We start from the raw sequence: 13,463 nt of genomic DNA on the forward strand, positions 1-13,463 counted from the left end.
ATGTATAATTACAATTCTATCGCCACGTATGTTCTAGCCCGCAACAATTCCAAAATAAAATTTAAATATATTTACAAAAAATAAATAAGAGATGTATTTTTATTTCCATAATAAATTCAGATCAATTTTACATGCACGTCAACGATTTTACCGTGTCGCTCGAGACGCGAACGAATTCGGTTCAGTTTTTTTTTTATAAAGCTAAGCACCTCGCCCAAATCTCCCGCCTCTCTGTTGGGCCATTAAGTTAATTCAGAAACCCTAGAAATCATATTAGCGGATAGCTGAGATCTTCGAGGTCGGTTTTACACGTTTGAAGCTGATTCTTGGCCAGGGTAATGGCGCTCAAGCAGAAGTCTGGTGAAACTGCGAGGGAAGCAAAGAAGAGGCGGCTGGTCGGCTTTGCGAAGACTGGTACCTTGTCCGGCAAAGTGCCTTATTTTTCATGCTCTTTCTTCTTTGCTCTAGTTCTAGGGTATCTGCAACTGTATATTGTTTTTTCGTCACTATTTCCAAAACTTGTACTTACAAGACTGGGGAATTGTTTTTTCAGTGTTATTTGATATTGCGCACTATCTATTGATGATGCTCTTGGTCGTTACATGCTGATACGAGTAAAAATGTAAAATCGTGGAAAAAACATCAAGGGGCTGTTTAGATGCTGGATTTGAGCAGCATTTAGCTTTAATCCTGCCAGACAACAAAAATGACAGCTTTAATCCTACAGAATCTGAAATCCATTGTTTTCCATTTTGTCCTAAATACTAGATTGACTAAGTCTGGGTTGGTTGGTTTATAGGATTCAGGGAATCTGAAGCATAGGAGAAATGTAGGGCAATGGCTTGTTCTTCTGTCCGCTTAAGCTGGCCAAAGCTGAGCTCAAGGCCCATGGCTTCAAAGTTGTAGACGTGGTCTCCTTGAAAAAGAGAGAGCGAAGGAAGACATAACCTAACGAGAAGCACAATTAAAACTCTACTTCATTTGAAGTCAAAGTAGCAATGAAAAAATGGTAATGAGGAAAAAAAAAAACCCTAGATGGACCTAAGGTTTTAAAAGAGCATAGACAAAGACCAAAGAGAAGAGAAATTATAGATATAGGTTGGCAGTGGTAGGGAAGAATGAGAAGAATGCCGCCTAAGCATCTCCCAACTCCATTGTCCTTTAGCTTTCTTGTTTTTGCAATTTTATCTCTTTGTAGGCTACAATAATATAATTTAGAGAACCATCTGATTAGATACTAATCAATTGCAAATAAGTTTCTTTTATATCTTCATTTTTTATGTCACCCTCAATGATGATATTTAGGTCTTCATTTAGAGATTAAATAAAACTTTTTTTATGTTTAATTAGATTAATAGATAATTAATTTATAATTATTCTGGATATTAATATTCAATAAGTATGATTTAATTAATTTAATTAATATACAAATAAACTCTCTTGTGCTCTAAGGAGTTAGTAACATAAAATCATTTGTAGATTATATAATTAATCTTATAATTAATATTAATCAATTATAAATATTAGCAAGCAATTTGATATTATTAAAATCTTATTTGAGTCAACAAACTTAAATCCTAAAGTAAATAGCCAAACAACGTATCAAGATATAAGCGTAATTAATCTTTGCCATGCCAAATAGTTTTTCAAGATTTAATAGCCTCAAGGTATATTAAATTCAGGTTTATAAGATTTACTAAATCCTTCTTCAAATAAATTCTATTTGCAACCAAACAACCCCTAAATATGAATATTAACAACAATTACAAGATAAGTAGCCTGAAACTCCAGGTAGTGAGGGGAAGAAGGGATTGGACAGTTGTAAATGCTCATAATTAAAGAAGATTATTTATAGCAAAGAAGTAAACCTAATGACCCACTAATAACCTTACAACAATTTAATAGACCTAATTACCTACTATCAGTCAAATAACATATTTTTTCATAACATGTCTTGATTTTGTCAGGTCCCAAGTCTTGGATATTTTGCGTTAAGTAGTTGATAGCCAACATAAAACTTGTCAAACAATCATGATGTAAATCTTTTAATACATTGTAATGCTCTAGCATTCCTTGGAATTGATGCATTATATGGCCTAAATATATCGAGAAGTGTGTAAGGGTTGCTACACCAGCTTCCGGGTGTATTTTTAAGCAAGGGTTCACACACCATGGATGGATGTGGGCGAAGAAGCTAGTCCATAAAATTATAAGTAGAATAAGATTTTGAAATATATATTCTCTTACAAGCAAATTAATGAAATTAAAATATATTATGATTCATATGAAGATAAATATTTTATATATTCATGAAACTAAATAGGTTGGAGAGAAGGCTAAAAAGATTGATAATTTATGATTTAAACTATACTATTCATATAGTAGTCTTACTAGAAATGGTGTATGTGAGATTATAGATAACAATTTGAAGATTAATATTATAGAAATTAATAGAATTAAAGATTAAATTATAGCTTTAAAGATTATTGTTGATGTTAAGATTATTAATATTATATGTGTTTATGTTTCTCTTGCAGGTTTGGATATGTGTTAAAAATTAAAATTTTGAAATAATTTAGGAGGATTAATACAAAGAACATCTCTTGAAGAAAAGAGTATTTATTGAAAGAGATTTAAATAAACATGTCGGTAGAGTGGTAAAAATTGTTAAAAACATTCATTATGGCTATGGGTTTGGAGCGACTAATGAAGATCCCGTACCATATTAGATTTTGCTCTAGGTTTAGTGATTGTATTGCATGAAGTTTTAACGAAGTGATCAATGAAGTTGTTTTGTGGAGGAGCGAGCCATACGACTGGTTATGAAGTAGGTGACGATTTTGTCTAGGTGGATCAAGCAATGCAACCATTTATGGAGTAGGTGATGAAGTTGTCCTAGGAGGAGTGAATGATGTTGTTCACTACAAAGCTGCCTGAAGTTAAGTGGCACAACATATTATATAACAAGTGATGAAGCTTCTTGTGAGGATCAAGTGATGGCAACTATGGGGCGAACAATGAAGTTGCTTGAGTAGGAGTGAGCAATGTAATGTAATATGGAGAGAACTGTAAAGCTACTTGACAGGGTGTAAGTGGCTTGATGTCGATGATTGATGTGGTTTATGCTAGCAAGGGATGCAATTTGGCATCACCGAGGGGTGTGATTTGGTGTCACTAAGGTATATGATTTGGCATCATTGAGGAATGCGATATTAACAGCATCAAATGATGATGTTAGTTGTGATGTAGCACATGGAGGTGGTCCTATCATCATAGAAAAAGCAAGAGCCCATGAACTTGAAGCCGTGAAGAAATCATGAGAATTTACATCATTCTATGTTTTTATGCATTTGGTGTTATGCTTTTATGTAATTTCATATGCATGTTGTTTGTATTATTTTGATTTGAAGAGATTGTATTTTACTTTGTTGGTGTTTAATGTATTAAGTGTAAGTCATGGTTAAGACATAGGGTTTCACCATGCAAGTTTGCATGTGAGAATTGGGGTGTTTATAGGTGTTAACTAGTGCCCGTGCCCAAGCATGGGGTTGGCCCCTCCCAAGGGGTTTTGGTGATCCTCTTGAACCTCTACTTTAGTGAGTATGATTTTAATTTTTATTTATGATGCACAGACACGCACATGGGTTTGACATAATATTATAGTTTTTATATTTTAAAAATAGTATATAAAAATTGAATAAGTATAATATTAAAAATAATTTAGAAATAATAAGTCATTTAACTAGAATTTATTTTAAAATGATTAATATTAAGATGTCGAGAGTCGGACGTCGATGCCGTGTATCAGACATCGAGAGAGGAAACGACAATGTTGTTGAGAGTCGGGTATCAATGTTATGCTGTAAGTATCGGGCGTCAATGTCAAGACCATATCTCTTGTCAATGTTGAGAGGGTGTTGGTCGTCAATGTTAAGAGGACATCGGACAAGGATGAGTTGTTAAGTTTTGGTTGTAGAAATTGCTAGCATCGAGCAGAAATGTCAAGACAATGTCAGACTTTAATGTTGAGATGATTTTGAAATGTCGATGTTGTAACCATGTTGAATGTCGATGTTGTAACCATGTTGCATGTTAATGTTGAGATGACTTCGAGCATTGTTGTGAAATCAAAATCATGACCGCTAAAGAGAAATGAAAATGAAAATATTCGAAGAATGGGGCATTGAGTGCGGGGATTAATTTGATGTTGTGGATAGGAAATAAGAAATTTAGTTTTTATATTTTAAATAAATAAAAATTTTAAATGCAAGAAATTATATTTAAAAAAATATAAAATATCTAAGACAAACGTGTCCAATTTTTATTCAATATTTTTTTAATTGGACAAGTTTTCGACATGTGTTAGATGCATAACGAACGTGTGTCATGTCAGATACATGTCTGATAATGCATGTTTATTTGAGGAGAAGTGTCGGTGCATCATGGATTTTTTTGCAATCTTCTGTCATTGTGTTCTCTTGTTTGTACTCCATCTTAGAAAAATTCAAATCATTTTCCATGCCTCAAAATCGAAGTCAAATCCCCATTTTGAGGCTTGGCCAGATTTTCTAGTTTTATTAGACTAATTCACTATTGCCAGCATTTTACCATCCTAAAACCCCATAAAATTCCCACACAATATCCAAATCTTTAGTACATATCCTATAATACAACAACCTTAAATTTATTTTGGGATTTTCTTGTTAAAATTTTGATAAATAATTTAGCTATAGTCTAATTTGCTGTTTCAATTCTGTAACTTGTTTCCAGTTTAAAAAAAAATAGTTTTAAAACTCCATAAAAAATCTCAGAAGCCTCTGGATATTGTTTTGGGGAAGTCCTTGATTTATTTCAAGTGGAAATCTTGGATTCCACCTAATTCATAGTAAACCACAACCAAATTCCTAACCTTGGTTTGTTCTGGACAGAACTTATGAACTCTACTTACAGAGCACATTAGCCCTATCAGTTCCTTCTCATCCCTTATCAAAATCTCAGAATTAAAGTAGACATTCTCACCTACAAATCAAGTACAAATTAATTAGATTTGGAGTTCTGGATTGGAAGAACCATTAGGTAGAAGATTGTGTTTCCAATTTTGGACAGATTGCAAAGAAGTGTTGGCCTACCAGCTAAAACTTTATAAACTTGATTCTCTATTTAAATTAACTCCATCAACTTAAGCCTTACTCTTCTAATTATCTTAGAAGAGTCTCATTTTCTGATCACATCAGTGATCTAAACCCTACTATCAACTCTCATCATGCTATTTAAATTAACTCCATCAACTTAAGCCTTACTCTTCTAATTATCTTAGAAGAGTCTCATTTTCTGATCACATCAGTGATCTAAACCCTACTATCAACTCTCATCATGTTGCCTCTTGTGTTGATGACAATGCACATTGTATACTTTGATGGACAACAGTAATCTTGATGTTTATCATCGTTCATCAAAGGACGAGTAGGAAAAGAGAGGGCAATGAGGTCCTTCTTGTGGTCGTTGCTCAATAAAATTGGGAATATTTCCTACAAATAACACCGAATTGTTGCATGAGAGAAATTGATTTGCAGTGAAAATAGATCTTGATCTCCTTAGCTTTTTTTGACATCATATACTTGTAGCCAAATAAAAAAGAAAGTGGCATACGTTTTGTTTTTCTTAATGGAAAACTCATAGAAGGGAATGCCCACAGGGCCTAGCCCACTTGAACAACATTCATTATTTGTAAAAAAATATAGTAAAGTATCTTATATATGAGTAATTGGAGGAAATCCAGTGCAAGATGTCTTTTAACAATTAGAAAAGGCAAAGCCTAGGGAAATAAAGTATATTTTTACATTCATCAACTATGAATATTATGGATGTATAAAATGAAAGAACGCTGCATGAACGCATGTTGACTTAGTGCAATGATGGTTGAAGATTGCGATAGAGGATGTCTCATTGGAGATGATTATAAGATAAGTTTGTGTCGAGCACATCATTGTGCATCTCATGAAGGGGATTATAAAAATGCGATCGTGGTTTTAATGTAGGCCTTTAGCACTTACGATTGTCATAATAAGCAAGGTTGTGACGTAGATCTTGTAGAACACTATTATGATAAAAGCTAGGTTGTGGTATAGGGTTTGAAGGACATCATTGTGATGCATATTTGGAATGGTGACACCATGATTTAGATCTGCATGTGGTGCTGGTCTTGGAGAAGATGGATGTGACATGCAAATTTAGGAGGTGGTTGTAAGGTGAGTGAGGTTGTGATGTAGGATTTGAACAAGATGATTTAAGTGTAAGTGAGGTTATGTTAGGTTTGTAGCAAATATAGCTATGACGCTAATATGTTTGTGCTGACAACGATCTAAGTGGGGTTCAACGTCTGTCAAGAGAGATAACTACATCACATTTTGAAGGAAATGGTTGCGTTGCAAGTATTGTTGTGACATAGGTTATAAAGGAGATAATTGCGGTAAAGGTTAGGTTGCATAAAATATTTGAAGGAGTTGATTATGGTGTAAGCGTGGTTGCGGTGAAAGTTCAGAAGAAGGCAACCTTAACAATGGTGTAAAAGGAGGTGTTACAATGCAAGTGATTTAGTGGTATAAGTCTTGAAGAGATTATTTAAGAGCAAATGAGATTATGATGCAGGTTTGGAAGAATGAGGGTTGCAACACAAAAGACTTTGCAACCTAGGTTTGGATGTGACGGCAAAGATGACATAAGTGGGGTTGCATTGTAGGTCTTAAGGGATATGGTTGTGGCATAAGTGAGGTTGTAATGTAGGTCTTAAGAGGGATAGCTATGATGCATGTCTTGAAAGAGATTGTTATGATGCAGGTGATGTTATGGCCTAGTTTTTAAAAGATATCGTTGCGATGCAAGCGATGCTGCAACACATATTTTGAAGAAGACAACTATGATGTCAGCTGTGCTGCACTTTAGTTTTTGGAGACAATAATGGTTATTCTCCAAGCAGGATATAGTGTAGGTCTTAAAGGTGATGGTTGTTGCACTAGGTAGTTGCTGCATAAGTTTTGAATGAGATGGCTACAATGCATGTCAGCTTGTCTTGCAAATTTTGAATGAGACAAGGATGGCTTGTAGAGATTCCTTGAGGATTTAAGTACCTTTTAGTTGATTCCTTGTGCTCTAGAATTCTCTAGGATCTCCAGGATGGTCCCTTATTCATAATGCCTCAAATTAACTGAATTGAGGTATATTTGTATACTTTAATTAGGGGATTTCTTAAGAAGATTTATATTTTAAATTTGACATTACTTGAAATGGTGCCAATACATTGCTATTTTAATATCAAAATGTTTACCATTTCGGGAACAATCATGTATTGTAAAGGGCTTACGAAACAAATGTCTAGTGAGGTCGCAATTGTTCTATAAAGTTGGCGAGTTATCAGATGATTTGCATAATAACGAGTGTGCATAGGTGTGATCAGATAGCTCTAGTATATTGCTTATGGCAAAAAAAGGCAAGGACTGGTTTGGTGGCATCTTAGGACATGCTCGATATGGTGACTGCAATCATGGTGAAGTTCACTCTTATTTCCCGACTTTTACTTGCAAGTTGTGTTATCAATGAGGGATTGTTAAACAAGCTGACCAATTTAGCTGGGCCCCATTTGGCCTACATATTGGCTAGGTTGGATGGTTGCCTTGCACCAGTTCAAATTCAATATTATTTTGATTTTGTTGGATTTCTTGCAACAAGATGGTCATTTTGGCAATAATTTTGCACTGTTTTGAATGTTTTTGTAACGCCCCACAGTACACCTAAATAGTACGGTGGAGTGTAACGTTCATAACATAAACATTTTTCCTTTCAAACATTTAATACAACTTCACTTTTTAGAAGATCATATAAAACATCCAACCAAAATTCAATTTATATAACTACGGAAGCAACTTCCAAATTAAAACTCAATATCATATTTACAGAGCCACTAAGGAAAATAAAATAAAAATGGTCCAAAAGTTAGCAGGAGTGTTGCGATAATTGCACGGGGCGTCGCATAGGTTTCAAGCTTTTGCTCATAAATTTGTTGGCTGCAATTTAATTAAAGATGCATTCTCCAAACAAATTCATATGTAGATGAGGTTATCTTCCACTTTGTTTAGAAAGGCCAATAAAAACTCTCTCAAGCAAAAGTGTTTGTAATCATCATCTGCTTTGATTTGTCCTCCTAAATGAAGTGGAGCCTAATCCTATTTTTTGCATGATTTGCTTGAGTGTTGCGGTACTCTTTGATGTAGAACGGGGTATGGGTATGGGGGTGGGGCAAATTTGAAATTTGAATTAATTAATTCCCATATTGGGATATCCAATTAGAGAATTAATTAATGGAGGGGAATTAATTGGAGATGGAATATGGAAAGGGGAGGGGCCGACTAAAAGTGGAGGGAATTAATTGGGATTTGATTTAAAGACTTTCCTAAAATAGATCAATCTATTTTAGTAATTCATTCAAAATTCAAAATTGAATTGAATAAATAATATCAAAGATTCTCAAGTGAGGTTGTATGGAAAAGGAAAGTAGGCTTAAATCAAGAGCAAGAGGGGGGAAAAGGGTGATAAAAGCAAAAATATGGGGAGACCCAAATTTTTGCAAGCATATTACTAGATTTCCTAGGCAATAAGAAAATACTCAAAAAATACACCGTTTATAATATAAAAGGACGCTTAAAACTTTAAATCGAAAGACACATCATAACTTTGACAACTTGAAATGACACATGCAAACTTATATAATAAAAACATAAACTTGCATTTCCTTGAGAAGAAAGATACAAGTGGCGTCAAACTTGCGGAGACAAGAAAGAGGTTAGAAGCACAAGACGAAGAGAGGACAAGCTCGCAAGCTTTCCTAGAGGGAGAGGAAGCATGGAACAAGCTCGCAAGCTTTTCCAAAGAAGGGAGAAAAATCTTCAGGTTTTTGACTCCAAAAATCACATCTTAATCTCTTTTTTTTGTTACAAAACATCTCATATTTATAGGGGAAAAGGGGCAGCCAAATAGTCTTTAAAATCACCTCTAAATAAATCTTAAATTAGGGGAAATGGAAGACCAACAGTCAGTCCAGAACAACACCCAACCAACCACACAAAAAAACCAAAAAAAGGCAGCCTAGGGAACCAGAAACAACAGCTAAAGGGAATCAGAATAGCAGCCAAAGAGAACCGAAACAGCAGCCAACCGGAACAGGCAGCTAGGGGACCGGAAAAGGCAGTCAAAGCGGGAGGAATGGGCTTCACAGGGAATCACAAAAGGCAGCCAAGGGGGAAGGAACCAGCCGTGGGATGGGGGAGCCAAGGAGGAAACCGAAGGGCCAAGGAAAGGGGAAAGCAAGCCATGGAAATGGGAACTAGGTGGGGAAGCCAAAGAACCTTTAGAGAGGGGGGAATGAACAAATATAAATACTCAATTTATGAGCTTAAAAAGTAGTCATAAAGACATTAATGAGCTGAATTTAGTAGAGGTCATAGAAGCTCACCAAAATGACAACCAAAAATATTTTGACCCCCCTTTGCCTACATCCAAGGGTGGCGGGTAGGAAGGGGCCGGCTATGGGAAGAGGAAATGGGGTCTAGGTGGATTAATTGTGGGGGCAAGCAATTAATGTGATTAAGGAATTAAATTTGAATTTAATTTCAGATTTAGAGAGAATTAAGGAGGTTTCCTAAATTAGGTTTAAGGAATAGGAAAGAAATTTTTGAAATTCAAATAATTTTAATTCAAAATAAAAACTTTCCTAACCTATGCTTGGATGTTTCAGGAAACTAATTAGGTGGCAATTTGAATTGGAAATCAAGGTTGGGAAGTTATGATGGCCGGCGGCTAAGGATGGCTGGTGGACTTGGGTTCGGTGGGGGAAGGGCTAGTGGTGGAGGTAAGGCCGGTTTGGTGGAAGTAGGGAGAGGATGGAGATGGCGAATAGGAACCATAAGAAGGAAGAAAAAAAAAGATAAAATATAAAACCGCGAGCCTTGGACTCTTTAGAAGACTAACGGGTGATACGTTGCCCTTCTCCAAGGGATTTCAAGCTACGAGCCCGGACCTATCCTGCAGCTGATGAAAACTCTGATTCCTTCCCATAGGAATCTCACTAACTTCCTCCCAAAAGAACACAAGTGCATAACACAAATTTTTATTTTAATTCCATCATACCTAATACAAGAGGAGCCTCTATATATAGGCCTCAAAAGAAACTAAAAGACAAATTTACCCCTTGGTCTTACATAAGATAAGACTCTTAAATAAAAAAGGGTAAAAAGGGAAAAATGCAAAATTAAATCAAAATACAATTAATAAACTAAAATAAAATGGAGTGATCTTGGCTGTTGATCTTCCACTTACCTCTGAATATTGTCCACCGTCGAATGTTCACATCATTCTCCCGGGGTGGAAAAGAGCTCGACTTCGTCGAGTTTACATCCCGGGCAATCATGCTCTGATACCAAAACTGATGTAGAACGGGGTATGGGGGTGGGGGAAATTTGAAATTTGAATTAATTAATTCCCATAATGGGATATCCAATTAGAGAATTAATTAATGGACGGGAATTAATTGGAGACGGAATATGGAAAGGGGAGGGGCCGGCCATAAGTGGAGGGAATTAATTGGGATTTGATTCATTCAAAATTCAAAATTGAATTGAATAAATAATATCAAAGCTTCCCAAATGAGCTTGTTTGGAAAATGAAAGTAGGCTTCAATCAAGAGCAAGAGGGGGGAAAGGGCCGACTATGAGAAGAGGAAAAGGGGTCCGGGTGGATTAATTGTAGGGGCAAGCAATTAATGTGATTAAGGAATTACATTTGAATTTAATTTCAAACTTAGGGAGAATTAAGGAGGTTTCCTAAATTAGGTTTAAGGAATAGGAAAGAAATTTTTGAAATTCAAATAATTTTGAATTCAAAATAAAAATTTCCTAACCTATGCTTGGATATTTTAGGAAAATAATTAGGTGGCAATTTGAATTGGAAATCAAGGTTGGGAAGTTATCGTGGTCGGCGGCTAAGGAAGGTTGGTGGACTTGGGTTCGGCGGGGGAAGGGCTAGTGGTGGAGCTAAGGCTGGTTTGGTGGAAGTAGGGAGAGGATGGAGATGACGAATAGGAACCACAAGAAGGAACAAAAATAAAGAAACAAAAAGATGAGGATAAAACCGTGAGCCTTGTACTCTTCCGAATATTGATGCGTGATATGTTGCCCTTCTCCAAGGGACTTCAAGCCACGAGCCCGGACCCATCCTGCGGCTGGTGAAAACTCTGATTCCTTCCCATAGGAATCTTACTAACGTCCTCCCAAAAGAATACAAGTGTAGAACAGAAATTGTTATTATAATTCCATCATACCTAATACAAGAGAAGGAGCCTCTATATATAAGCCTCAAAAGAAACTAAAAGACAAATTTGCCCAAGTGGTCTTATATATGACAAGACTTAAATAAAAAAGGGTAAAAAAGGAAAAATGCAAAATTAAATCAAAATACAATTAATAAACTAAAATAAAACGGAGTGATCTCGGCCGTTGATCTTCAACTTACCTTTGAATATCGTTCACCGTCGGATGTCCGCATCACTCATGCCATGGGTACATTGTTGTCTCTTTATTGACTAGCTACCCTTGTATTCGGCAGAGATTATGGCATCTGAAAACTCTAATGCAAAAGCGAAGGTATTATCATTTATGATATTAAAGGGTGTTTTCCATTTTTGCTACTTTGGCCTTTTATTCTATTTATGACCTATAATGTTTATTTAGTTGTGCTTGGCTAATATTGTTTTACGGTAGTAGGCGTAGGGGTCATTCTTTGACCTTGTTAGGGGTCATTCTTTGACCTTGTTTCTTTCTTCCATAGTATTTCTCCTATCATTATTTTTTATTTGACGGGTCACTGATGTTATCATTGCTATTTTATTTGTTTTAATGTAGATGAAGGTGTGGAGGCAAATAAGTGCATTAAGATATTCCTTGGTACGTGCTTATTTTCTTTTTAGTTTTTCTATTCCTCATTTTCTTTAAGGTAGATGATTTTGGTTTGTCATTATTTGACTTACATACGTAAGTATTTGTTTTATGGCTTCACCTAAAAAGCTGCAATATATTATGTTCGTTTAATCACAGTATGTTTTACGAGTTTTGAGCTTCTCCATGATTCATCATTCACGTTAAATTCTAGAAGCAGCATTTCTTTTTCTGCCTTTTTTTTACTTGATTTCTTGATTATGTTGATCAAGTATATGTTTGTTTGTTGTAGCTTGTATCCCAAAGCTTGAAACTATACTGTTTTTAGGGCTTTTATTAATGGGCTGAGCCCACTTTGTAATAGTGTGAGCAGCGCTCCTTCCAGAATTTTGTTCCCGTTACCACAATTTACATCTCCCGCTAAAAACCATTAAAATGTGAACAAAAAGAGGTGCCAGGTATTATTAAAGTAAGGAATCTACTTATGAACAAAGTATAATCAGGAAAATCCAATTAAAGAGTTTTATCTCAAATATAATATTGTCAGCCGAATCCAAGTCGTGTGACTGTAGAAAAAAATGATTTTTTTATCGATTTTTGTCAATTCTGCAAAAATGACAGGAATTAGCGTCCATTCTAGTTTTTTTTTTGACGCTGTGCAAAACTACTGTTTTCAATTATCTTTCTTGGCAAGAGAGGTTCCTTTAGCTGTATGTCTCGAGCTCAATTTACCTCATAATATAGCTAGTTGGTGTTTAATGTGGGTATGTTCTCGTTTAACCGAAATAGTTACTTTAAACATCATGTTAAAGTGATTGTTCTCATGATATATTAAGCAATTAGATATATTTTACATAGGAAATCGGATCTCTTTAGCAATTATTAGTATTGGTCTTACGTTTTTGGTTATGCGTTATTAATTCATTGGATTGCAGTGAGCAGTAAAGATGAAGTAGGTGCAAAAGATGGCTTTTGTATCGACCCAATGGACCTTAATCAGTTTTTTGGTGAAGATGGCAAGATATATGGCTACAAAGACTTAATGGTATGGAATGTTTCTATCCTTTTCTTTCAAGCTTGGCAACCTGTATGTATGGGGCCTTACAACACTTTAAGCTGCCAACTTTAAGGTTCCACCTAGATGTAATTTACGTCCTGAAGTTACAAAAGGGCTTCATTTTGTTTAATGCTCCGTAATCTGTTGGGCTACTACTGCATTGCTGACCTTTAGTCTGCCAATCTTGAGTTCATCATTGATGAGTAATCAGATGTTAATCTCTTATTGTTACGGTGTGAGTCCACAATAAGATGCTAGAGCAGATAGAAAAAGGTTCAGATAGTTCTTTTTGAGGTGACTTAGTGACTTATGAAGCAAATAAAGGTACCCAACTTTGGTTTCTTGCAGTAGATAGATTCCTCTCTTTGGTTTTGCCTTATTTATGCTATGGAAAGCAAGTTGACCTCTCTGATTTTGATTTATTT

The 13,463-nt window shown here is 35.4% G+C and overlaps 1 protein-coding gene across 1 annotated transcript in view; it reads left to right on the plus strand.

Annotated features, from left to right (window-relative positions):
* Positions 1-212: 212 nt before the first annotated feature.
* Positions 213-13,463, plus strand: part of LOC110098624 (probable histone acetyltransferase type B catalytic subunit) — a 74,560-nt gene continuing 61,309 nt past the window's right edge. The window contains exons 1-3 of the mRNA XM_020825503.2: positions 213-414; positions 11,949-11,990; positions 12,917-13,026. Of these exons, the coding sequence (XP_020681162.1) occupies positions 339-414; positions 11,949-11,990; positions 12,917-13,026 (228 nt within the window). The 5' untranslated portion in view covers positions 213-338. The remainder of the gene's footprint in view (positions 415-11,948; positions 11,991-12,916; positions 13,027-13,463) is intronic.

This window comes from Dendrobium catenatum, unplaced genomic scaffold (assembly GCF_001605985.2).
Source record: "Dendrobium catenatum unplaced genomic scaffold, ASM160598v2 fragScaff_scaffold_1410, whole genome shotgun sequence".
NCBI classification, from domain to species: Eukaryota; Viridiplantae; Streptophyta; class Magnoliopsida; order Asparagales; family Orchidaceae; genus Dendrobium; species Dendrobium catenatum.